Source organism: Nannospalax galili, unplaced genomic scaffold, assembly GCF_000622305.1.
Source record: "Nannospalax galili isolate Female #2095 unplaced genomic scaffold, S.galili_v1.0 scaffold197, whole genome shotgun sequence".
Lineage (NCBI taxonomy): Eukaryota > Metazoa > Chordata > Mammalia > Rodentia > Spalacidae > Nannospalax > Nannospalax galili.
In genome coordinates this window covers 2,015,386-2,039,884 of record NW_008339846.1, presented here as the reverse complement: position 1 = coordinate 2,039,884, position 24,499 = coordinate 2,015,386, and the positions used below count along the sequence as shown (strand labels likewise).

The 24,499-nt window shown below is 47.9% G+C and overlaps 1 protein-coding gene across 1 annotated transcript in view; it reads left to right on the top strand.

Moving 5' to 3' along the window:
- The window catches only part of Nsun2 (NOP2/Sun RNA methyltransferase 2), a 23,654-nt gene extending 1,276 nt beyond the window's left edge, over positions 1-22,378 (top strand). Inside the window, exons 2-19 of the mRNA XM_008834572.3 lie at positions 67-224; positions 1,118-1,222; positions 3,470-3,575; positions 5,695-5,766; positions 6,469-6,553; positions 7,930-8,122; positions 9,579-9,653; positions 10,490-10,620; positions 13,860-13,933; positions 14,518-14,648; positions 15,126-15,222; positions 16,732-16,907; positions 17,180-17,272; positions 17,804-17,939; positions 18,778-18,858; positions 19,089-19,227; positions 20,337-20,376; positions 21,495-22,378. Of these exons, the coding sequence (XP_008832794.1) occupies positions 67-224; positions 1,118-1,222; positions 3,470-3,575; positions 5,695-5,766; positions 6,469-6,553; positions 7,930-8,122; positions 9,579-9,653; positions 10,490-10,620; positions 13,860-13,933; positions 14,518-14,648; positions 15,126-15,222; positions 16,732-16,907; positions 17,180-17,272; positions 17,804-17,939; positions 18,778-18,858; positions 19,089-19,227; positions 20,337-20,376; positions 21,495-21,789 (2,187 nt within the window). The 3' untranslated portion in view covers positions 21,790-22,378. The remainder of the gene's footprint in view (positions 1-66; positions 225-1,117; positions 1,223-3,469; positions 3,576-5,694; positions 5,767-6,468; positions 6,554-7,929; positions 8,123-9,578; positions 9,654-10,489; positions 10,621-13,859; positions 13,934-14,517; positions 14,649-15,125; positions 15,223-16,731; positions 16,908-17,179; positions 17,273-17,803; positions 17,940-18,777; positions 18,859-19,088; positions 19,228-20,336; positions 20,377-21,494) is intronic.
- The last annotated feature ends 2,121 nt before the right edge of the window (positions 22,379-24,499 follow it).

Here is a 24,499-nt window from a genome sequence, read left to right as displayed (position 1 = left end):
TGGGCTGCGAGGGAGGCCTGCGGGGCACCCCGGACCGCGCCCGTTCACCTGCGGCTTCCCTTGCAGGGCTGGGAAGGCGGCTACCCCGAGATCGTCAAGGAGAACAAGCTGTTTGAGCAGTACTATCAGGAGCTGAAGATCGTGCCCGATGGTGAGTGGGACCAGTTCATGGACGCACTGCGGGAACCGCTCCCCGCCACGCTGAGGATCACGGGTTACAAAAGGTATTGTCGCCCCGGGGCTGAGAAGCAGCTTAGCGGAGGCTTGCGGCGGGGGGGTGGGCGCGAATGCGATCGCGAACAGGCTGGGCCGCGTGCTTCTCCGGGGGGAAGCCGCACTACGGGTGGGAAACATCGTCTTTGACATCGAATTTGTCTCTTTCCCATCCTGGTTACAACTTCAAGATTTTGTTGGAAGTAAAAGTGAAACCAGGTAGAAGTACAGTGTTGCATGTACATTGTCGTTCCGGCCATTGAGTCCAAACTGTGGCCCAACACAGAATAGTAAACTTTCAAATTATGGGGACTGTTGTGTTGCTTCCCAAATTGAACTTTGTAAATCTCAACGTTGTGTCACAGTGTCGGAAGGTTGGACAGGCCTGGGCGTCTACATTCCATCTCTAAGTGCAGAGATGGTTTTAGTTTTTCTTTCTTTTTTGGTCTTTTTGAGACAGGGTTTCCCTCTAGACCCAGCTGTCCTGGAACTCACTATGTAGACCAGGCTGGCCTTTAATTCACAGAGATCAGCCCGCCCCTGCTGGGATAAAAGGCCTGCGCCACCACGCTGAGCCCCTAGGTTTTCTTTTTTAAATTTCATATGTATGAGTGTAATCCCTGCATGTATGCAAGTGCACCCGTGTCATACAGTGCCCACGGAGGTCAGAAGAGGGCGTCGGATCCCCCAGAACTGGGCTTATGGATGGTCAGTAGCTGCCATGTGGGTGCTGGGACTCGGACCTCGGTCCCCTGCGAGAGCAGCCAGTGCTCTTAACCACCAACCACTGAGCCATCTGTCTAGCTCAAGTTGGTTTTAGTTTTAAAATATTTGGAGTCTGAAATCCAGAAGATGCAGTGTATTGTCTTTTCAGATCTCTTAAACCGTGCTTATTTTTCAATAGCCATGCAAAAGAGATTCTCCACTGCTTGAAGAACAAGTATTTTAAGGACTTGGAGGATCTGGAGGTGGATGGTCAGAAAGTGAAAGTTCCAGAGCCACTGAGTTGGTAGGTACCATGCGGTCTGCTGCATTTGCCTTAGCCTACAGCGCGGGGCTCTCTCCCCACACGCTTCTCCCAGGTGCCTTGGTCAGCACTGCCCTGGTGATAGGCTTTGTAAATGACTTGCAGCTCCTGGCATTTCTGTCACTGTTCGTTTGTTGTTCAGCCTCTCCCTTTCCTTGATGGCATCGAGTAGTTTGTTTCCCTTCTGTTTGCAGAACTGCCACAGGGTAGGATCTCTGTCTGCCCCAGGACAGACTTAGCTTGGCAGAGGCTCACCAGTCTGCTAGGACTTGTCCCATTGTTTCCCGTCTCAGGCAGGTTTCTGTCTTCATTCTCCAGCACCCAGGCACTCCCGCTCCTGAGTTAGCCCTTTCTTTACCTGTCAGATGTCTTCTGGGTTATTTCCTGCTCATCCCTCTGCCCAGGTCCTAGGCCACCTTGTGCAGTGCCTGGCATGCTCCGTAATAATCCAGAGGTTCCAAGCCCTGTGTTAAGATTTTAGTAGCTGTTTTGTATCCCATATTTTGGCGATACTGAGAATTGTCACAATAGAAAACAGTGTTTTAAATAGTTGCTATAGGAACTATTAAGTTTTTGGCAACTTTTTGGAGGTTTTGACTACAAGACTGTGTTACTTTTAATCATGTAGTATCACTTGCCTTCTCTTGCTGGTCATTAGATTTGCAATGCCCTTAGAATAATCATGCATAGATGTGCATTTTAAATGAGAACTGAGTTCTGAACACAAAAATCAGTGTGCAGCCAGGATAAAGATCTTGAGTTTTCTGCCCCTCAAATTATTTGTTTCCATATTATGCATTTTGGTTAGATTTTAATTCAATTAGTTAGATTTTGATTTAGCTTGGAGAATGCAGTAGAGGGCGATGGCTCAGGTGCAGGCTGCTGCTGCGGGCCACTAACTGCATGTCCACCATAGTCCTCGGTGGGAAGGAAGATGTTCTCAGCTGCTGTGGGTAACGAGGCTACAGAAGCCTTCATGGGGTCTAGTGTCCTCCCTCCTAGTGCTGCAAGGTAGTTGACTTGAAGATCAGACTGGTGGTCATGGGCATATGCACTGTTTGAAGTGGAGGACGTCTGACAGCTTAGTTTTGCATGAATTTGCTGCTTTACATGTCAGCTGTAAACATTTGTTCCTTAAACTTTGTTAAGTGCAGTGACATGGAAGGAATGCTTTGCAGATGAGGAAGTCTGCGCTTTGGCCTTGGCTCAGGAGGATGTTCAGCACATACCTGCAGGGACACTCGGGCACTCCACTGTAGTTATTTTATTGTGCACTTTGCAGGTAATGCTGAGAAATGTTTGACTTTAACAGCCCGTTAGACAGCTGAAGCCCGTTTGCTGTACGGTATGTGTGGGTTGTGACAAAGAATGAAAATGAGTCTTGCTCTGCCAGTGGCTTTAACTGGAGTATTAGCAAGATTGACTAGTTTGGGGTCCTAATACTTTTCCTGTTATCGATGACTGTCAGCTTTATCTTATAAATATTTATTTAATCACCTTTACTTGTCAGTGTTGGATGCTTGGAAATCTCTCAGGAAGTAAAGCAGAAACTATACACAGTGGACCGTAACCTCAGAACACATGTCTGTGCATGAGGAGGAAGCTTATTAGGAACTCTGGCAGCACAGCTACTAAGCAGCATCTGAGACGGTCAAAGCCTGTTTGTCTCTGTCACACCAAGCCTCCCATCCGTCACTGTGTCTGTTTCCCGTCAGCCCAGTTTCACTTTCCCAGCACCACTGGATGCATGGAACCGTTGTGACTGTGCATTGTTAAACTGAATTCATTATCATACCTCACACTTAACAGTAAGCATTACCACACAGTACAGTTGGTCACCACCCGACTGCTTGGTGTTAGGCTGATTGAGCAAGGTGCTGTGTGTTTCGTCAGCATCTTGGCCTGTGCATGTGTAGAGCCAGTAGGTGAGAACCAAGTGGAGAAGCCTCCCCGTCAATGACTTGTCGTCATACATGGACACACATGGTAGGAGGTGCTTTGTCCTGAGGTCTGTGCAGATGACAGTGGACTAGGAGTTAAAGTCATGCATCGGTGGTTTTCAGGTTAGCTTGATTTATGGGCCTGATCTTGTATGGAAGCCCTTTTATTTGAGAATTATTGAAGTGGTTTGTTTAGAAATGGAAACTAAAGGGTCTATGTCATGCATTTAAATATCTGTTAACATGCCCTGTTTGTAGTTTGTGAGCATTTTACTTTCTTTTTATTTAGGTATCCTGAAGAACTTGCCTGGCATACAAACCTTAGTCGAAAAATCTTGAGAAAGTCTCCACAGTTGGAAAAGTTTCATCAGTTCCTGGTCAGCGAAACTGAATCTGTGAGTAGGTTTCTTAGGCTCCCTTGCTGTCCTGAGGCTCTGGGAGACAATGCCCCAGTCTTAGTTTCTCAGCATTACCTACCTGTGACCTAGTTGGGATCACGTACTGAGGCTCGTAGTGCCTCCCATTGCTGTGAGCCGACTTGCCGTCTCTTCCTCGTGGACTTGTGGGTGAGCAGCGTGCTCTGCTGATCGGTGCCACTGCTCAGTCTACTTCTGCTCTTGGCGCATACCCGTTTGCTTGGCATCCATGAAAAGTGGGTTTTTAAGGCTCCTTAGGGGACTGTGGAGAGTTCTAAAATCTGTTTGATTTATAATAACACTTTTAGCTTTTTTCTTTTGGGGGCGGGGATCTTTTTTTTGAGACAGGGTCTCCCCGTAGCCCCAGCTGTCCTGGAACTCAGTATGTAGAACAGGCTGGCCTTGAACTCACAGAGATCCGCCTGTCTTAGTTTCACATTTTATCTTTACTTTTTTCATCACATATTATTCTAGCACTTAACCTTTGCCAATGTTTTTTTAAAAAAAGGAAGTTTATATACCTAAGGTATAGCTGTGGTGCTCATAGAGTGCAGCCCTTCCTGAGTTCTTTGAGTTAGATGGATTGGCTAGATTTGGCCGCTGAACTCTATCCTCCAGCCATCCCAGAACAAATGATTTCCTGCAGTAGGTATGTAGGCACCCTGTACTTTTCCTTTTCGTTCTTCATCTCACGTTCATAGTCAGAGCTTTTCTCCTTCCTCTTTCCTGTCTCCATTCTTAAGCCATGCAAACCCCTTGAAGCCCCTAGACAATGTGTTCTTATTCATGGGGCTTTCAGAAATTCTGTGCTTCCCGTCTTTCTTCTGAAGCCGTCACCAGCTTGCTTGAGTCATTTACCTTGTTCAGTTCTGTTGGCTGTTTCCCTCCCGGCTGCTTCCTAGCAGCGTGGCTTTCTGTCCACAGAGGTAAGCTGCTACTCCGGGCTCCTGCACACCTGCCTTCCCTCCCTGGGTAGTGTAAAGGACAGAGTGCTGCCAGGTGCCCGTCTGTGCTGGGCTCTGCTGGGCTCTTACAGGAGATGTTGAGGAAAGCTAAGCGAGCCATGAGGGAGCAATTTGGGGTTTGTGCTTTGAATGGAGCAGAGGCTGTGTGGGGACCAGTGTGATATGCAGCTAGTTGGGTATTGAAGAGTGAGGCTTGGGCAGCTTGGGAAGGGGAGGCGGGTGCTAGGAAGGAAGCCTTCTCCATTTTGATCAGGAGCTAAGGTGGTCAGAGCTGGCGCCACAGCCTCTGGGGTGTGTTCACTGTGTTAGTCCAGTGACTAAGCTAGGGTGGAGGCAGGAGGCAGGCTCACCAGAGTCACCTGTTTAACCAGAAGCTTGGAGCAGCGTGCAGGTGAGCCAGGAACCCAGGTGAACAGGTGCAATGGAAGGTCTGAGTGTGCATTCTTTCTGCCCACTGTGCTGTATAGCAGATGCCTGGCCAGCATTTCAGGTGCTGGAAGACAAATGGTCTGTGGGCGGCCAGTGTACCTTCTAGGCTGTTGGTAGGGTTGTGACAAGGCAGTACTGGCCTGCAGCCGGAGGCCTCTGCCTGCAGCTGAATGCTGTCTTCTGGCTCTCATGCCCTGGCCTCTTGAGAAAGACTAGAAGGATGATAATCACTGTCCAAACCATGGAGCTGGCAGCAGTAACTGATGTCTGCTCGGCAGTTGCTTGGAGGTAGCAAGGGGGCCTGGAGGGTCCTGAAAAGAGCGAGCAAGGGAGGCTGGACTTGGAGAATAAGACCAATTGCCCAGCAGTCACTTTCTGTCCTGTATTAGATTGCTGCTCCTTGCTGCTGTTCAGCGAGCAGGCCTCTTCTGAGAGGTGCGCACCTGACCCGTGTAAGAGTTGAGACCAGGTACTAAACCAGCATCACACCTGAACTATGTGTAACCTTCTCGTGGTTAGTTTTGATGTTAATGGTCCTTTTTAATTAGCTTTAAATAGCAGCCAATTATCCAGTAATGTGTAAAGATTTTTTTCTCAGTATGTTGTGTGCTGGTAAATACGTGTTCTTTGTAAAACTGTGAGCCTCTGCTGTTGCCTGATACTGCAGTGTTCTGTCCATCTTATTGCCGGTTTTTCTCCTCCAGGGCTATATCAGTCGGCAGGAGGCCGTTAGCATGATCCCACCACTGTTGCTTCATGTTCAGCCACACCATAAGGTAGTGTGCCGGTGGAAGACAGCCGGGTGGGGCTGCGAGGGCTGGGGGTTTGTTTTGCTGCAGCCTTTAAGTATAATTAGTTCTGACCCTCCTTTTTGACACAGAATGGTATGTATTTTAGGTGGTATTTTATACTTCTGTTTTATAATACGCATTCTTTCCCTTTTAAAGTTTATTTGTTAATTATTCAGGTAATCTTGAGTGCTCCTCACTGGCTAAATCTCACTGAAATCTATAAAGCTCATTGGTGCCAAGCACTGGTCCATAATCTTTGTGTGAACTGATTGATTCCTTTTGTCCACATAGCCCTCTAGGGGCACAGGCCATCACTGAATTTTCTAGATGGGGAGAAGGAGGCAAAGTGAAGTAACTGGGCCCTGGGTACAGAGCTGAGACTTCGCATGGCACTCCAATGCTCTGTCTCTCTCTCACTCGATGAGTTTCATGGGTTCTAGTGCTGTTCTGTGTTCATCCCCTGTGGAGACTGTACCTTGACCATTCATTCTGAGTGTCTTCGGGCCAGGGTGGAGGCATTGGTCTGATGCGATCTCTGTAAGGAATATAGAACATTGGTCCCATCTGTGAAGAGGTGCAGTGCAGGTCTTAGAATACAGACCAGAATACTAGAAGGATTCATAAAAATTGTTTTAAATTAAATGTAGAGCAGTCTTTTAACTCAGCCACTTTCTCGTTTGTTCATAGATCTTAGATATGTGTGCAGCCCCTGGATCGAAGACCACACAGTTGATTGAAATGCTGCATGCTGACATGAATGTCCCCTTTCCAGGTAATCACTAGAGGACAGGAAAGCTCCGTGAGTGGGTTTGGGCAGGAAAAGATCCTCGCTTTGCCTTCCCACTGGGCTGCCAAGTTTCCTGTGGCTGCTCCTTACATACTAACAGCAGAGCTGGGCACTTTAGCTTACTACTGACACAAGTTCTAGGAACAATGCACACAGAATTTGAGGCCCCCTCAGTTTTAGAGAGTGTGCGTTCTATGAGCAGAAATGGTGGAGTGCTTTGTCCAGCCTGCTGAGAGTAGGTGGGTGTCACAAACTGAACTTCAGTAGTGACACCTTTCGGACCCTCCCCACCCCAGCTTTTGTCAGTTCTGCCTTGGGTGAGAAACAGTTTGTTGTTCCGAACTGCTGTCAGGCCCCCGCCTTTCAGATTCCTTGACCTTTCACCAGCTGCTTGTGGGTGGCAGTAGACGCTACATTTGAAATGGGATGTGATTGTGTACCGTGTGGGGAGACTGCAGAATGCTCACGGGTGGCCATGACTGCAGTCTACCTGAGGCCCTTCGTGGGGATTCTCCTGAAAGACCAGCAGCATCCAGCGTTGGCTAAGGCCGCTTTTGTCTCTCCTGCTTGCTAGCTCCGAGCCAGCTGTCCCAGCAATGTTTAATAGATGCTCCTATCAGCTGTGTGGGTAGTCCCCTGCCTTTGTGGTTGTTTTTTTAAGACCTTGTTTTACTCAGAGAATGATTTCACTAAAAAATCTTTCTCTGTTTTTAATAATTTTTTTCTATATGGGCTGTGAAGACCCTTGAGTTGGCAAGAGCCGCTTCCCTCTGTGTTATTGCTGATTAGCACGTCGCATTGTTTTGAAGATTGGTCCTGATTTCAAATGCTGTTGGACGTATTTGCCTTTCTGCCAAGGTTGTACAAAGAACTAGAAAAGGCAGGGGCAGTACTCGGCAACTTCCCAGAGGTGGTCCTGAGGAGGGCACAGCGAGCAGCACATCCCAGGACCAGCTTCTGTGCTCTGCCTGGAGTCTGGTTCTCAGTGTAGAGCAGAGCCCTGCGTGTGGGCAGGGTTTTACCTCTTTTGGTGGTTCTTTTCCCTGCACCTTTCTCCTCCCCTCCCTTGGAACAAATGGACCATAATCTTTGAAAAGGAAGTCATTAGCGCAACAGTCAGTACAAAGTGAAGTGTTGCTTGTGGTTTTGAGTTTCCGTACTCCATAAGACCCTTGTAGAGCCAGCTGGGTTCTTTTGGGACGGGGGTTGGGTAGGAACAGCACTTGCTGTTTCTAGGCAGTCTGGGCCTCAGGTCTTAGGTTTCATGGAGCACCCCTCTGCTGTGATCTGGTCAGCCTGGAGGTGGTTGCTGTGTGTTTTGGGAAATGATTCCACTTCACACTACCATTTCATGTTCCCAGAGGGATTTGTTATTGCCAATGACGTGGACAACAAGCGCTGTTACCTGCTCGTTCACCAGGCCAAAAGGCTGAGCAGCCCCTGCATCATGGTGGTAAACCATGATGCATCCAGCATACCGAGACTCACCATAGATGTGGACGGAAAGAAAGAGGTTCTCTTCTACGACCGGATTTTATGCGATGTGCCTTGCAGGTACTTACATTACATAGGTGGTCAGAAAGCCCCAAACGCACCAGGAAATCCAGTCACAGATGGAAAGATGCTGCACACGAGCACATGCTGGTGTGGGTAGCTGTTGTGGCCATGAGTGTGGAGAAAGATGTGGTGAGCTTGAACCAAAGGACCTGGAGGTGGTAGTGAGACAGCTCAGCACGATGCTGGCTGTAGAACAGGTATTTTATGAGCAGCTCCAAAAGCAGACGGAAGACATTACGTGTCTCAGGCACCTGGGGACCGTTTTGCTTCCCAAGCGTTGCTCTTCCATTGTGTCTGCAGGGAGCCTGGTCATACAATAATCACAATCAGTTTGAGTTTTTCTACTAAATTTTGTTGTTTAGTAAAGTGAAGAAATTTAAAAGTCAAAAGCTTTGAGAAATTCATTGATCTGCATCTTTAGACATTTCATCAGATTTTACAGCATAAATGCTAGAGAATTGGACTTGGTGTAAAAACCTGGAAAGAGTGAATGACTTTCCAGAGGAAAGGCTGCACAGTTACAGATGTCTGTTCAGAGGGCAGTCGTGGGCCTGAGTTAACACCCAAACAGCATGGGTTTGTGGAGACCAGGACCCATCAGCATACCGCACTTAAGAAACGTCTTTGCGGAAGGGTGCCACGTTTAACACGTTCTGCTTGTGGCAGGACCCAGTTTGAAAGTTACCCTGGCAGCACTGGGTATGGCAGAGGAAAGACGCCTAAAAAACGAACTTCAGACTTGAGTAAAATTTAAAACGTGGACTACCTTAAGTAGTTTGCAATAGGGTAAGTAAAACTATTACACTGTCAAATAGATTAAAAAACTAAAGAGATTAGTCATGAACTAAATTATTTTTTTCCCCTGGTTACAGTTTTCTGATTCACCTTGGGGGTCCCATGTTAATCGTCCCTGTGTGTTCTTTTTATTGGAAAAGTAACTTCATTTTTTTTTTTTTTTTTTTTTTGGTCTTTTTGAAACAGGGTTTCCCTGTAGCCCCAGCTGTCCTAGAACTCACAGAGATCCACCTGCCTCTGCCTCCTGAGTGCTGGGATTAAAGGCATGCGCCACCACGCCCGGCATAACTTCATTTTTTATGAGACTAAAGTGCCCTTACAAGTGCTTGGTATAGGCTGAAGACATTCCTGAAATTGAAGTGAGTTTTATAAGGAGATTTGTAACCTGAATTTCTCCTAGATGGCAGAAATTGACCTGTTTAAGTGAGCATTTCTGTTCAAATCTATTATTTCCTTTTGGATTTAAAGTTGAAGTATGGTTTTAAAAAAGTTTCATGGTATCCATAAAACAGAAATAGAAAGTTGGTGTCCTTTGTGAGAATTGAGGTTGTCTTAAGCTGCCATTTATAATACTTGTTTTGCAATTCATCTTGAATATGACGTGCCTATTAAGCATCTATATGTTTAGAGGTTCAGTTTGTTAAATACCTTCTTCCAGTGGAGATGGCACCATAAGAAAGAACACGGACGTCTGGAAGAAGTGGAGCACTATGAATAGCCTGCAGCTCCATGGGTAAGTGAATATCCTTGGTTACCAAAGTCATGTTGTTCCCTTGAGTAGCTGAGCAGCGGATGTCTGTCTACGGTAAGCACCTGCAGCCGCTCTCCTGGCATACAGAAGTAGCCTCTCCAAGAGTTATAACTTTTATGCTTTTAAGATGTGTACTAGTTTAAAATGCATTTATGAGCAGTTCACATATTTGAAACATCCTTTTTTTTTTTTTCATGAAATGACCGTTATTCTGATGTTACTACTCTTAGTCTTCTGATAGCTTCTGTTCCTTCTTGGTGTTTCCGAAGTGACTGTTCAGAACAGCGTTTATAGCTTTTCTTGTGGAACTTGGTGTTTTTTCGTTTAACATGAAAAGCACACATCCTTTAGACCAGTAAAAACTGCAAATAATTTTAGCAAGTTAATTTTTTTATTAAATACCACTGGTTTTATAAAATGGAGGAAAGAATTCGAAGGTAGGAAGGGATTTAAATTTTCCATAGAAAATAATACATATCTGAAGAAATGTGTAAAGGCTGCTCTTGCAGAGGACCCAGGTTTGGTTCCCAGCACCCACATGCTATCTAACAACTATCTATAATTCCAGTTCCAGGGGATCTGATGCCCTCTTCTGGAGTCTGTGGGCTTTGTACAACACGGGAACACGGGTGCACTTACATACATGCAGGCAAGACATTCATATGCATAAAAATAAACAGAAATTAAAAAGAAATGTGGAACTTGTTTTAATAGAGAAATTTACAAAGTGTAAGAACTTGTATGTGACATGATTAGTCTGCTTTGTAGCATGTGTGCTCTGGAGCTGTTTTCTGTGTTAACCTGGGTTCTTCCCTTAGCTTACAGCTGCGGATTGCAACACGAGGTGCCGAGCAGCTGACTGAGGGGGGCAGGATGGTGTACTCCACCTGTTCACTAAACCCCATCGAGGATGAAGCAGTCATAGCGTCTCTGCTGGAGAAAAGTGAAGGTGCGTGCGCTCAGTTGGAGCGAGGCTCTTCAGTGTTGTTTGCAGTTGTATGTATTTCTGACTCTGTGCTTGTATGTTCAGCCTGTAACCGTAACCCTAAAAGAGGGATTGGAGTTAAAAATGTGCTTCTGTGATGGGTTTGTCATATTTTGCGGTGTTTGGAATGTGGCAGTGTAAAAACAAAGGAGTCTGTGCTCAAGTCAGAGTAGTGCTCCCCTTCCTGCTTTCTCAGTGGTGTTCAGAGACTGATGTCACTGTGGCCGTCACCACACCACTCTAGTTTATCTGTCTTCTGAAGCAGAAACTCTTTCTCATTAAGGAGTCCCTGTGTTCCTTCTCTGTCACTCCTGGCTGCCAAGCTGAGTATTGCGGGGTTCTGTGTAAGCTACTGCTGACCCACTCGCCTGCGGATGGGCACTTGGATTTCTTCCACTTTTGGCTCTGTTAGCAGTGCTCTCAGACGTGTTCTTTACCAAACACTGTCCAGTGGCCTTATAAACAGCAGAGCTGGGACTGTAGACATGTGGCTCTCAGATACCCTGGTTTCCATGCTTTTGGATGCACATCTGGAAGGTGGGTTGCTCTGGTAAGACTTTCATGTGTTGAAGACTCACTGGAATGTTCTTTATAGTGCAGCATCATTGGAATTTCCATGCATAAGGGTTCCTGGCACCTGCGCCAGTGCTGTGATTTTCTGTTTTGCTTGTTAGCCCCCATCTTTCGGGTGTGAGGTCAACTGTGTTGCAATGGGGGACCAGATGAGAGCATAAACTGCCAAAATGGCATCTTCCACAGTGGTTAGTTAGATGATTTCACTCTGAACGTTTTTCTGAATTGCTAACTTTCCTCCATTCACTAACTTAAGAGTAGATGCTAGTCTTCCATGTTCCAGTAACAGAGTCTCCACTTTGCCATCCTCACAGGCATGTAATAAGTGGAACAGCTAGGGAAGTACCTGGGTTCTCCTGTCAGGTTTGTCTTGGCTGTGGCTGGTCTGGGCTGTGCAGTCAGTCCTCCTCTGAGTGCTTTGGAGCAGTGGTTTTGGTAGTTGTCAACCTCAAAAGTGCATGAAGTGGAGGACACTGCAGTAAAATCCTACCTGCAGCTGTGGAGTCAGGGCTGTTGAACTTTTTCAGATTTACTTAAAGTCCTGTGGTATCTGGTCCTTAGGAAAACAAGATTCTGGGTAGCCTGAGCACCAACATACGCCATATCTGTCCTGTACTCTGAGAAGCAGTCAGTTCTGTGTTCACTATCTGCACGCCTATCTGATACCTGTTATCCCAGCGCTCAGGGAGAGGAAGGCAGAAGGCTGGAGTTCCAGGCTGGTCTGAGCTACACGGGAGTCACTCTCAAAAAAACGGAGGGCTAAGCAAGCTTGCCTAATGTGCCCTGGATTTGGTCACTAGCCCTGTAGAAATAGCACCCTTAAGGCAGTTGCAGGATCTGAGGGATTTCAGACTGCTTTGTTTTACTGCTGCCTCTTGTCTGTTTAAAAAAGTGACTGCCTGGTTTCTTGGTGAGCAGTTCTCTTCCCTGGAACAGGTACTAACCACACCAAACTGACCCCAGTGAAAGCACAGACCTGGCAGTGAGAAGAGCCAGAGTGCTTAGGTAACCAGGAAACTTAGAGAATATCAGATACTCAGTTCACAAGCACTCTCAGTGAGGAAGCAGGAAGTTGCTGGAACCATAGCTGGAGGAAGACATCGCCTGAGCTTGCCCACTGCATGCTGGGGGAGTGGCAGCTTCTGCTGGCTGGAGCCCACCTGTATTAGTCACTTTTCTGTTGCTGTGATAGAAACACTGACCAACTTGTAGAAGAGTTTATTTGAGCTTACAGTTCCAGGGGAATTACAGCTGGTCAAGACAGGGAGGCGTGGTGGCAGGAGGCAGCTGGAACAGGAGCAGAAAGCAGAGTGCTCACATTTTCAGGCAGGCACAGGAAACAAGAGAGGGACTCGAGATCCAGCAAGCCCACCCCTAGTGACGGGCTTCCTCCAGCATGGCCACACTTTCTGAGACCTCCCAAAATAGCGCCACCAACTGGGCACAAAATGTCCAAATACTTGGAGCCTATGGGGCACATTCTCATTCAAACCACCACACCACCTGAGGCCAGCTTTGCGGTGGTTGTTGTTTTTTGTTTGTTTGTTTGTTTGTTTTATGTGTATGAGTGTATTGCCTGCATGTATGTGAGTGCACCTGTGTCGTGCAGTGCCCATGGAGGTCAGAAGAAGCCATTGGATTCCCCTAGAACTAGACTTATAGACAGTTGTAGCTGCTATGTGGGTGCTGGGAATCGAACCCAGGTCCTCTGTAAGAGCAGTCAGTGTTTTTAACCACTGTGCCATCTTTCCAGCCCCAGCTTTGCTGTTTATAAGGCCACTGGACAGTGTTTACTAGAAAAACCAGTGTTTGTGCTTGTACTGTTAGATCACGGTGGCTTTGAAGGAGGAATAACAGGAAGCGATGTGCTTCTGTGAGGGTGGCTGGCAGGTGGGCCCTCGGGAACCCTTTGCTTTGCTTTTACAGTTCTGGCCTTCTATTCTCCGTGGAGCTTTGTTGGTTTCCCTCGAGTCTATGGTGGTAGCTGTCTAAGGCCAACCAAAATGGCCTGGCCTACAGTTTCTTAGAGTGTCACTACTGGAGGCAGTACAGTTAACGAGTGTTCATAGCTGCTGTCCTTTTGTGTTTAAAATCCAGGCACCTGTGGGCAATTTTAGAATACACCTTAGGATCTAAAACTGGGTGACTGGAATTTATTCTGGGGTGTCTGTTAAAAGAGACAACTGACCAATATATCTAGACCCCACCCTTCAAATCCTAGCTGTGGGGGCACACAGGCAGCAAGTAGCTCAATGGAATTCACCTTCGCATCTCCGTACAACTGCAGTAATGTCTGTTAGCACCTTTGTTGAGTTTTAATTTACCTCTTAAGTACACAGCATACACTTATGTATAATAGTATACAGCCAGTTGACTTTTGGTAAATGTACTTAGCTGAATATTCATCACCACAGTTCATTTAAGGCCATTACCCACCCCAGCAGGCTCTTTATGGCCATTAGCACTCTGTCCTGCTCCAACCCCAGCTGTCACTGACCTATTTTCTGTTGGTGGGTTTGCTTTCCTTGGCCAGTGACTTGGAAATGGAGCCATGCTGCATGTGACCCTCGTTTCTGGTTCCTTTAAAGGATGTGGGGTGGCATGCCTCTGCATTTCTTCGTTATGTATAGGTGCTTTGGAGCTTGCTGATGTATCTACTGAGCTGCCTGGACTGAAGTGGATGCCTGGAGTCTCACAGTGGAAGGTAATCCTGTAGTGATAAGGGCTACACTCAGAGGACCAGGGGCAGCTTCGCAGATGCAGGAGCCACAGAAGTTGGAAAACTCACATTTGGGTGTTGAGTCAAGGCGACATCTGGTTGTACAGATGGAATGATTGCATGTATGCTTTCCTCTGGCAGTGGGGAAGTGCCTTTGCTTTTGTTCCTTGTTAGAGCCCAGCTTTGCTGCTCTCATGCCCATAAGTACAGCTTTGCTGTCTTTTTTTGTGATTTGAAATCCAAGCTTGGTTTCAAATTTATCTTACAGCTTCATGCCTGAAACAACCTAAGACTTGCTTTAAAAACCAAAAGGAAACCTGTGTGGATAGTGGGATTTTATGAACATTACCCTAGGCTTTGGAATGGAAGTATTTCATTATTGTCAATAGATGCTGTGTAACTTGCCATGAATGTTTGATTTTTATCTTTGCAAAGAGTCTTTCTGTCTTTGGAGAGACAGACTTTGTGGTGTGGGGAGCATTCATGGGGCATTCGTACATCCCCCTGTGTACTTTGGGCCTTTTCATTATAGTAGAACTGCAGGTCTAGAAAGGGCCTCTCCTTTACAGGTCATGACTCGAGATGGGCAGTGGTTTGCAGACTGGGATGAGGTTCCCCAGGGCAGGCACACCCAAATTCGACCTACCATGTTTCCACTGAAGGACCAGGAGAAGTTGCAGGCCATGCACCTAGAGCGGTGGTAAGTTTGTGGACACTGCAGAGTTTGGGGTAGTGGGACAGTTTGTCAAGCCAGTGAGCTTAGTTGGGAGGAGTTAGAGGCCTCAAATAAGTTTACTTGGGATTGGGGCTATGGCAGCCTCCAGTGTGAGAACCTTCCAAGTGAGGTGTTCTTGGTGCCCATTGGTTGGTAGCACGCAGCATTTACAAACACGGTTGTTTAGAACTGCTTTGTATTATTTGTGCAAAGTAATGGGCTTCATTAGGACATTTCCATGCATCTCATTACCTTGACTGCCATGTTCCTTCCCTCCTTGTGTCTGCCTTTGTCTTCCCCATTTTTCCCTTCCATGTCCCTTGTACAGATGGCATCTGGGCTGCCTGTGAATAAGGGCTAAGTATTTGTGGGAAGGTCACATCAGATCATCTTGGTGTAGTCTGTCTAATACTAAAAGAATGCTTTGGGATCATTTACACAATATTTATCGTATATTTTTAGCCTTAGAATATTACCTCATCATCAGAATACTGGAGGGTTCTTTGTGGCAGTATTGATCAAAAAATCTTCAATGCCATGGAATAAACGTCACCCAAAGGTAAGGGCTGTTTAATGCAAAAAGGCAAAGCAGAGTGTTCACTCTTCCTGTGTGTTTAGGACAAACAAGTTAGTTCAGCTGACATGCAAAGGCACAGTGATGCTTTTAAGGAAAGAAGAGGTTGAGCCTGAATGAGGGAAAATTGATCTGAATTTCAGCTTTTCCAAAAAGCAAACATTTCTGGTGAGGTAGACCGTGGGACAGGCAGTGTGTTGGGGCTTGGAGAGCTCCTGGCCACTTCCACTGCCAGTTTGCTCTGCTTCCGGTGCCTACTTGAAGATGTAGCGCTCAACGTTCTACTCCAGCCCCTCCTGTGCCTCTTGTCACGCCTCCCTACCACGATGGGCTCTTATCCCTCTGGAGCTGTAAACTTGATAAATTCTTAGTTGCTTCAGTCACAGTGTGTCATCACAGCAACAGGAAAGTGACTAGTACGGCATTCCTCATCCGCACTTCCCTGTCTGCTCTTCTGTCTGTCCCTTACTTGGTTTAGCCAGTTTTGTGTGTCTGCCCTGCTTTGTGTGTGAGTGAGCAGTGTGTGCTGCTGGTGCCGCCTTGATGATGAGGTCATGTCTGATCTGGTCTAAGTCACGGAGCAGCAGAGAACACCAGGTAGAATTCAGACCCTTGGCGACTGACATGACAGGAGGTGTTTTTGTGGAAAATAGGCTGAGGTGACAGTGCTCCTGTGAGTTGGGTTTGGACTGAGTCCAATCATGGCTCTTCCCTTACCAGCTTGGTGACCTGGGGACAGTGTGGAACTTGGCTGCACAGAAGTAACCTTAGTTGTAAACTTATTTCTGATGATAGACTTGAGAATAACTAATTTTACTAATCTGAAATGAGCAGGGACACATAGCTTTTTACATTTTCTGGTATTGCTTGTGATTGAACTAGCATGGGCTGGTTCCCAGACTTGTGGATGCTAGGCAGCTAGGTTTGAGTACTGAGCTACATTACCCCAGGACCAAAGGAAGTTTAAAATGTAAATAGAACACTTTGTGAATGCTCAGTGGCCCTGACTCTTCACAGAGCACCCTGGGGCCCTGGAGACATGCTCCTCATTGCTGTGCCTGAAGCAGTCCCGAATCCCTCTGCTTATACTGCAGGGATGTGCTTGGTTCTGCCTGGTCCTGCAGGGAACTGTGTTTTTGTTCTCCACATGCCTTCCTCAATGCGGACTCAAGTGTTCTTGGGTTAGATCAGGCTAGCCCTGTAGGCTTCTCCTGAGGACCAGCCAGGCATGGTGGCTCACGCCTTTAATCCTGGCAGCTAGGACGCAGAGGCAGGTAGATCCATGTGAGATGGAGACTAGGCTGATCTCCATAGTGAGTTCCAGGCCCGCTGGAACTACAGGGAGGCCTACAGGGAGACCCTGTCTCAAAAGGATCAAAAGCCAAACCAAAACAACAAAAGGAGTATTTTCTCTTACCCAGTCTTGGTGGTTTTAGTTTTCCTGCAGCAGGATGTTAACTTTTGTGTGCGGAAATGAAGGTGTCCTTTCAACAGGTGCAGAGTAAGTCTTCAGAGATCAGAGGGACCACACAGCCAAGCCCCATGACCACCACAGAGGGGAAACCCTGTGACCCCTCCGAGATGGAAAGTCAGATGGTCACTGAAACTGTAGACACAGAAATAATGTGCACATCGGAGAACATGGAGCACAAGAAAGACGGCGTGTGTGGGTGAGGAATGACCTGAGCCCGGCTGCCCTGATAGACTGATCAGACCCAAGAGTCTTGCCATAAGGGTGTTGCATGGGAGCTGGGAAGTAGCACAGTTGGTGTGGTGTGCTGTGTGCAGGGTAGAGGGTGTCCATGGCTGCTTTCTGCACTCTCGTGTGGAAGTCCCAGCTGCACAGAACGTGGGTGAGCACTGGGTGTGGCAGGATGAGGGCTTTGGTACGAGTGTCCTCCCAGGGTTGCTGATGGGCTAATCCCATCTTTATTGTCTTTAGGCCTCCTCCTTCCAAGAAAATGAAGTTATTTGGATTTAAAGAAGATCCATTTGTATTTATTCCTGAAGACGATCCATTATTCCCACCTCTTGAGTAAGGATCAATTCAGCCTTCTGCATCATTTTGAAAGTCTATTGTTGAGGTACAGAGGCGCTATTGGTCACATTCAGCTGCTGTTTAGTTAGCTTTCTTCCCCTCCTGATCTTGCATTAGCACTGGGTAGAACTTGAGAGGTATGAACCTAGCTTTCATTAAAGTGAAGGAGAAAGTAAGCTGCCTAGAGGTAAAAACCAGTGAGGAGCTCTCGACTGGGATCCAGTGGCTTAGCTCACCCCGTTCAGTGTGGAGGTCAGTGGCCTTTACCTTTGTAAAGTCTCAAGTTTGACACAGTGTAGGTATCTTGGCTCTTTGTCATTAGAGTAGCAGTTGAGGCAGAGGCTACTCTTGACTGGCAGAGGGCCCTGGCTGGTTCTCCTCAACACTAATCCTGCAGGCGGGAGTCCAGGGCTGCACCTGAGTGCTCGGGAGCTGCACTGCAGTCGCAGAAGTTGGATTCTGTAGGGAGGGTGAGATGTGTGCGGTGATCTGAACGCTTGACTGTAAGCAGTGCTACTTTGCGGACAGGAAGTTTTATGCTTTGGATCCTTCGTTCCCGAAGATGAACTTGTTGACTAGAAGCACAGAGGGGAAGAGGCGGCAGCTGTACATGGTTTCCAGGCAGCTGAGGAACGTGCTGCTGAACAACAGCGAGAGGATGAAGGTAGAGCCACACTTGGAGCTGCTGTGAGGGGGACTGGCCTGCCAGGGGAGGAGCAGGGCCAGGTGCTTGCCTGCCAGCCCCGAGGCCCTGTGCTGTATGCTTTCACACATTTTCCTGGGGTTTGCTGCCCTGGTCACAGTGCTGTCCTGGCCAGGCTCGGTCATGCAGGACCTTAGTTCTGCTCTGCTCTCTGGGGTCTGCTGGGCTCAGGGGCAGTGACATGAGACAGCCCCTTGTCTTGATGGTTGGTGAGATGTATGCTGACCTGTGTTTTGAAAGTATTCCTGTGTAATTTCTGTTCTGATGATTATGTGTGGCCATGTGCTGTGGATGCACAGGTGGCTGCAACTGTGGGTTGATTTCTTGGAAGCCTGTTGCTGTAAGAGCGGTTTGTGTCCATCCCTTTCCCAGCTGCTCACACAGCCTTGCCATTGATTGATTGTTGTCATTGATTGTTGTCATTGATTGTCCTGAATTCCTGTGTTTTATCTTTTTTTGGTCTTTTTGAGACAGTGTCTCCCTGTAGCCCCAGCTGTCCTGGAACTCACTGTGTAGACCAGGCTGGCCTTGAACTCACAGAGCTCCACCTGCCTCCCCCTGGGATATCTCTGAAAGTCCTCAAAGACCTAGGGCTGAATCAGCAGTTCTGGTCTCCTGAATTCCTGTGTTTTTTCTTTTTTTGGTCTTTTTGAGGCAGTGTCGCCCTGTAGCCCCAGCTGTCCTGGAACTCACTGTGTAGACCAGGCTGGCCTTGAACTCACAGAGCTCCACCTGCCTCCCCCTGGGATTAAAGGCGTGTGGCGCCACGCCCGGCCTTATCTTATTTTTTAACTTACAGGTTATTAACACAGGGATAAAAGTCTGGTGTCGCAATAACGGTGGTGAGGAGTTTGATTGCGCTTTCCGTCTGGCACAGGAGGTAATTTTGAAATGAACCTCAAAGCCCTAGCCCTACGCTAATGAGAACCGGGAGAGGGGCCTTTGGGGCTGCCAGGAGGGTCTAGTACCTCAAGGCCTGACTAGTACTGACCCGGGATCAGTCTTGTCACCTCAGAGATCCTTGAGGTCGATCCTCTGGGCCTACATCTTGACCCAGGAGTGAGACTTTGGAAGCATGGTCTCACAGCATCTCTCTCTTGATTCCCACAGGGGATATATACGTTGTATCCATTTATTAAATCAAGAATCATTACTGTATCACTGGAAGATGTGAAGGTACTGTTGACCCAAGAGAACCCATTCTTTAGGAAATTCAGCAGTGAGACATTCAGTCAGGTCAAGGACCTGGGTAAGTAAAGGAACTTCAGGCATATGGGTGGTTTGAACATGTAGCATGTTTCTTAGTCATATACAGTCAGTCCTCCAAATATGTGGGTTCCACATCCTCAGAATGGACCAGTTATGGATTGAAAGTACTTGAAGAAAGAACATTGTGTCTGTCTGGGAATGTAGCTCAGTTGAGAGAGAATGTCCCTAACATGCATGAAGCCTTGGGTTTGATCCCCAGCACCACATAAACTGAATGTGGTGACACAGCGCCTGTAGTCCCAGCTCTTGGAAGGTAGAGTCAGGAAGACCAGAAATTCAAGGTCATTCTTAATCCATGGGGCCCTGATTTTTAAAATGTCTGTTCGGAACATGCCAACTCCTTTCCTTGTCATTATTTCCTAGTAATACAGAATAACAACTGTTTGTTTATACAGCATTCACATTATTAGAAATTTTAAGTAACCTAGAGCTAAAAACTATGAGAGTATGACTCAGTCCTATGTAATTATGAGGCTGTTTCATGTCTGCCTCAGTCTGTGAGCTGCATAGTCTGTCCTGCACTTGTATAGCCTCGTCTTTTCCTTGGGTGTGAACTGCAGATTTGCAGAGTACAGAACACTGGCGAGTGTTGCCTCCTGCCCCCTCAGGTAGAGCCCCTATTCAAAGGAGAGTGGTTGACAGGGTACAGGAACTGTTTATACTCTCCCGTTTTTTGAAATTTTATTATGTATGTGGGTGATGTTGGTGGGGGAGGTCTGAGGTCAACCCTCAGGAGTTACTCTGTCCTTTCACGTGATTTCTCGGGTTGAGCTCCAGTCATCCCAAGCACTTTTACCCACTGGGCCATCTCACTGGCCTCAGTCCTGCATTGAGATGGTTGGAGTACACGGTTTGATAATTTTCATATGTGTAAAATTTCTGGGAGTAGGGACTTGAGTATGGAGAATTGATCAGTAGTTAACCCTCAACCTCCTGCTCCTCAAGCAGTCTTGCTAAGTAGTGTGAACCTTTCTGCCTGTATCCCTGGGTCCAGGAAGTCATTATTCCCTTGAAAATAGCACATAGTGTGCTGAGTAGTTGTGTCCACTTATGAAAACCTTGGCAAATGTGTGTCTGTTTCTCTTCCAGCCAAGGGGAGTATTGTACTGAAGTATGAACCGGATACTACGTAAGTTGTGTAGCCCTTGCCGTTGGACATGTAGCTGGGCACGGTGGCCTGTGGCTAAAGCCCAGTACTTGGAAGGTTAGGGCTGGAGGGTCCAAGGTTTGGGCTTTTCAGGCCTTGCCTTTTGGTAGCTCCCTAGTAGAGTAGATGTTAGTAAACTAAACATGGGAGCCACTGGGGTAGCAGGAACAGTTGACTGCAGACATTGCAGGCACTAGGGGGCAGTGGGATGCCACACCTAGCCTGTGAGGGCAGGCAGTGTTAGCCATTTAGAAGAGGTGCCATGGAGGCAGTGGGGACAGCCGAGGAAGGAGCAGAGTGAGGGAGAGCTGGTATGGGTGGCTAGTGATGTTTGCTGTGTAAAAAGTGATCGGGATGTGGCTCTGCATGGCAGGGTGGCGAGTCACCACCAGAGAGTTTAAAAGAAGCGCTGTTAAGACCTGTGCCCAGGCTGGTGGAAGATAGGAAAACCTGTATGTCTTGAACAGGGGTCTTTACCAATGACTGAGAAGAACATGACAGTGCATCCTAAGGCAGTGCTCTCACCAGAGCAAGGGAGCGGTGCCCTGGCTGCGCAGCATGTTGGGAAGGCTGTGGGGTGGGGGGAGCAGGGGACACTGCCTGCTGGAGCAGGAGTGCACAGAAGGAGCACTGTCATGTTGGTGGCCAAGAGAGACGAGACCCTGGTTTGGAGAATTGAGTAGGAAAAGAATGGGCATCTTGGTCCCTGGCCTGATGCTGCTGTGTAGTGACCGACAGCCCTCAACACCCCTTCCCCACCCCAGAGTCACAGTTAACTCCACAGTGACACCCTAAAGTGACTTGAAGATGTAAGAACAGATGCTTTTTGCTCTTGTCAGGATGCTCAGTGCACAAGTAGGACTTGAAAGGGGAGGGTGTGGGGAGAACTGCAGGGTGGGGAGATCCTGTGAGCTTAGAAGGTCAACTCTAGGGCATGAAGTATCTAGGGCATGAAGTATCTAGGGCATGAAGTTGGAAGACAGTCCCCTTCTAGAAGGATCACCACAGGTGGACCGTCCTCATCGGGAGGTTGCATATCGGTATCGCTAGATGCCATTAACAGAATGTTTAACGTTTATGTGGCCCCATCTTGCCACCAGGAATCCAGATGCCCTGCAGTGTCCCATTGTGCTGTGTGGATGGCGGGGAAAGGCTTCCATTCGAACTTTTGTGCCCAAGAACGAGCGGTTTCATTATCTCAGGATGATGGGGCTAGAGGTGCTGGGCGAAAAGAAGAAGGAGGTCCTTGCCACCAAGGAGAGTATGGCCAGCTCTGAGCAGCCTGAGGATGAGGAAGGTGCCCAACCCACAGCAGAGGAGGCCAGTGTCCCAGAGGCTGGCATCCCAGACAGCCCAGCCTGTGACCCGGCTGTGGCTGAGCCACCCCGCCGGTGAGCTCACCCCACACACTGACCTGACTTCTACCACACTTGGTGTTGGGGAGCAAATCCAGGATCCCCGGAGCCACAGTTTATATTTTTAAAACCTGGAAATGGGATGGTAGCAGTGGCAGCGAGGGAGCTGGCCAGAAGAATTTTGTAGGATTTAGGGACTGGCCACATGTGAGTTTTGGCAGAGTGGGGTCAGTGTGTCTGCCGTACAGACTGAAGAAAACCTGTCCCCTCAGAATGTCAGATCCCGTGTTAGGCCTGCACTGGCCTTAAGGTGTAGTTTTTTTTAAATTATTTATAGGAGAAGCTGCAGCTCCTTGTGGGATCTTGGGGAACTGCTCTACACTTTAATGATGGATTGGGTTGCACACGAATGCGACCTTGACTTGCAGTGATGCTGACACCTGAGGCCTCAGGTGACTCTGTGCCTTTGTAATGAAAGACGAAGCAAGCTTTCCCAGAGAGGGCTTTGTGGCACTTGTGATGCCAGTTTGGGGGACCCTTTTGTGCTTTAATTCTGGGGGTGCTTTGCAGTTTTATTTTTAAATGGGGTTGGGATTGCTTGGGTAATTAAAGAACTGTTACGATAATGAGTGTTTGCTTGTGACTTGGCTTTGCTCTTATGAAGCAGAAGGAAGAAATGTGGTAGGTTAAGTGGAACCAAAGCCCTCTTGTCTCTGCTGGTGGAGGCATTAAAGCTGGGCTACCTCCGATTTGCCTCCTGCCTCTGAGGTGAGACAGACTGGGCCTTGAGCCAGTGGGCCCTTGACCCTGGCATTAGCACAGAACCAGGCTTGTTCTGATTGAGTCTTCGTGCTGGTGACAACTTAGCCGAGGTGGACTGTTTCAGGATTTAAAAATGGAGAGGTAGGGGATGGAGAGGTGATGGATGGCTCAGCAGTTTGGATCACTCACTGCTCTTGCAGAGGACCTGGGTTCTCTTCCCAGCACCCACATGGTATCTCATAATGGTCTGTAACTCCAGTTCCAGGGGTCCCAGTGCCCTCTTCTGGCCCCCATTGGCAACTGGGCATGCATGTGGTATACATAGATAAATGCAGGCAAAACACTCAAACAGAAATTAAATAAAATCTTTTTAAGCCTTCATTTCAAAACAATGCAGAGGTAGAGCAGAGTGGGAAGGTGCTGGCTTCCACAAATACAAGCCTGCTCAGATCTAGCCAGGAGCCTGCACCAGCCCTCTCCCCAGCACAGTGTTCCGTCTGTGGCAATTTCCAGAGCAAAGGAGCTTCTTCAGCACCCCCCCCACACACACACAATCAGTCCACTCACATGGACTGCCAACCTTGTTGGTGTGCACAGACAGGCCAGGCATACAGCAGCTGATTTGTCTCCTCAGTCTCGATCTGCTTTGCCGCTCGGCAGGAAACTGACCCCTGACCCCAATTCTCCAGGCGAAGTTCTTTGGTTAGAGTTTTCTCTGTGTGTATGTCATGCACTTTTTTCTCATCTGAGTGAGAATCAGTTGCAGGTGTGTTCTATCAGTCCTTGATACCAGTGTGTCCGTTGCTAAAAATGGAGACGTTTTTACGGGGAATGGGCTGGTGACTTTCTAGAATGTTCCTGTGTGTTCTCTCTGTGACTAGTGCTGTTTGGCCAGGGCTCTGTCACCATATTGGTGGCTCTGTCTGCTGTGTGGTGGAAGCCAGTACAACACCGTCTGTCTGCCGGCTGCGGTGCTCTCTGAAGTGTCATGTTGCACAGGAAGGTGTCTCCAGACGGAATTCCTTTTCCTTGACAGACTTTCCACCTTCAGGTTTCTTTTGATTCTAGGGGTTTTGCTTGATTTTGTTTTCAAGACAGGGTTTTGTTATTAACCCTGGCTGTCCTGAACTTGAGATCTCCTGCTTCAGCCTCCCAAGTGCTGGGATCCTGGGCATGAGCCACCATGCCCAGCTGTCAGCTTTTGTCAGACTGTCTACTCCTGCATTGGTTTGCATTCTCGACAGACACAGCTCCCCTGTCTGTTCGTCTGTCAGGTCATTGTGGATTCCAGGGTTCTGCAGTCAGTCAGCTCTAATCTGCTGTCATCTGTTCTGTTGGGGAGGAGGGCAGGACATAGGCACCTTATACCCGGCACGTCCAAATTGTAGACTCCTGGGGCAGAAGGAAGTATGCTCAGCATTTTGTGACGCTAGAATCCAAGTGGCCAGATGCCAGCCAAGGACCAGCCTGTGTCCAGACTAAGGAGAGATTCCTCAGACACCACCTGGAAACAACAGCCTTGTGGGGAGCTAGAAGCAGAAGGCCTGTGGAGCTTGCGCCACCTCACTGGCCTGAGTAAGCATTTTTTTTTTTTTTTTTTTTTTGGTCTTTTTGAAGTAGGGTCTCCCTGAAAGCCCCAGCTGTCCTGGAACTCATTATGTAGACCAGGCTGGCCTTGAACTCGCAGAGATCTGCCTGCCTCTGCCTCCCAAGTGCTGGGACTACAGGCATGTGCCACCACGCCCGGCGAGTAAGCATTTTTGATCTGGCTCTGGTGAAGCCAAGTCTGAAAATCAGGTTCGGCTAGCAATTTGCAGCTTGGATCAGAACCTGGTATGCAGGAAGCTGAGATGGCTGTGTTGCCGGTACAACACCTCAGTGAGTCCTGTGGGGAGCTCGACAGCTGGTAGGCATTGGGCTAAGAGAGTAGAGCCAGCATGGCCCACCTTCAGTCACAAGTACGAGCTCCCCGGGGGAAGGAGTCTGTC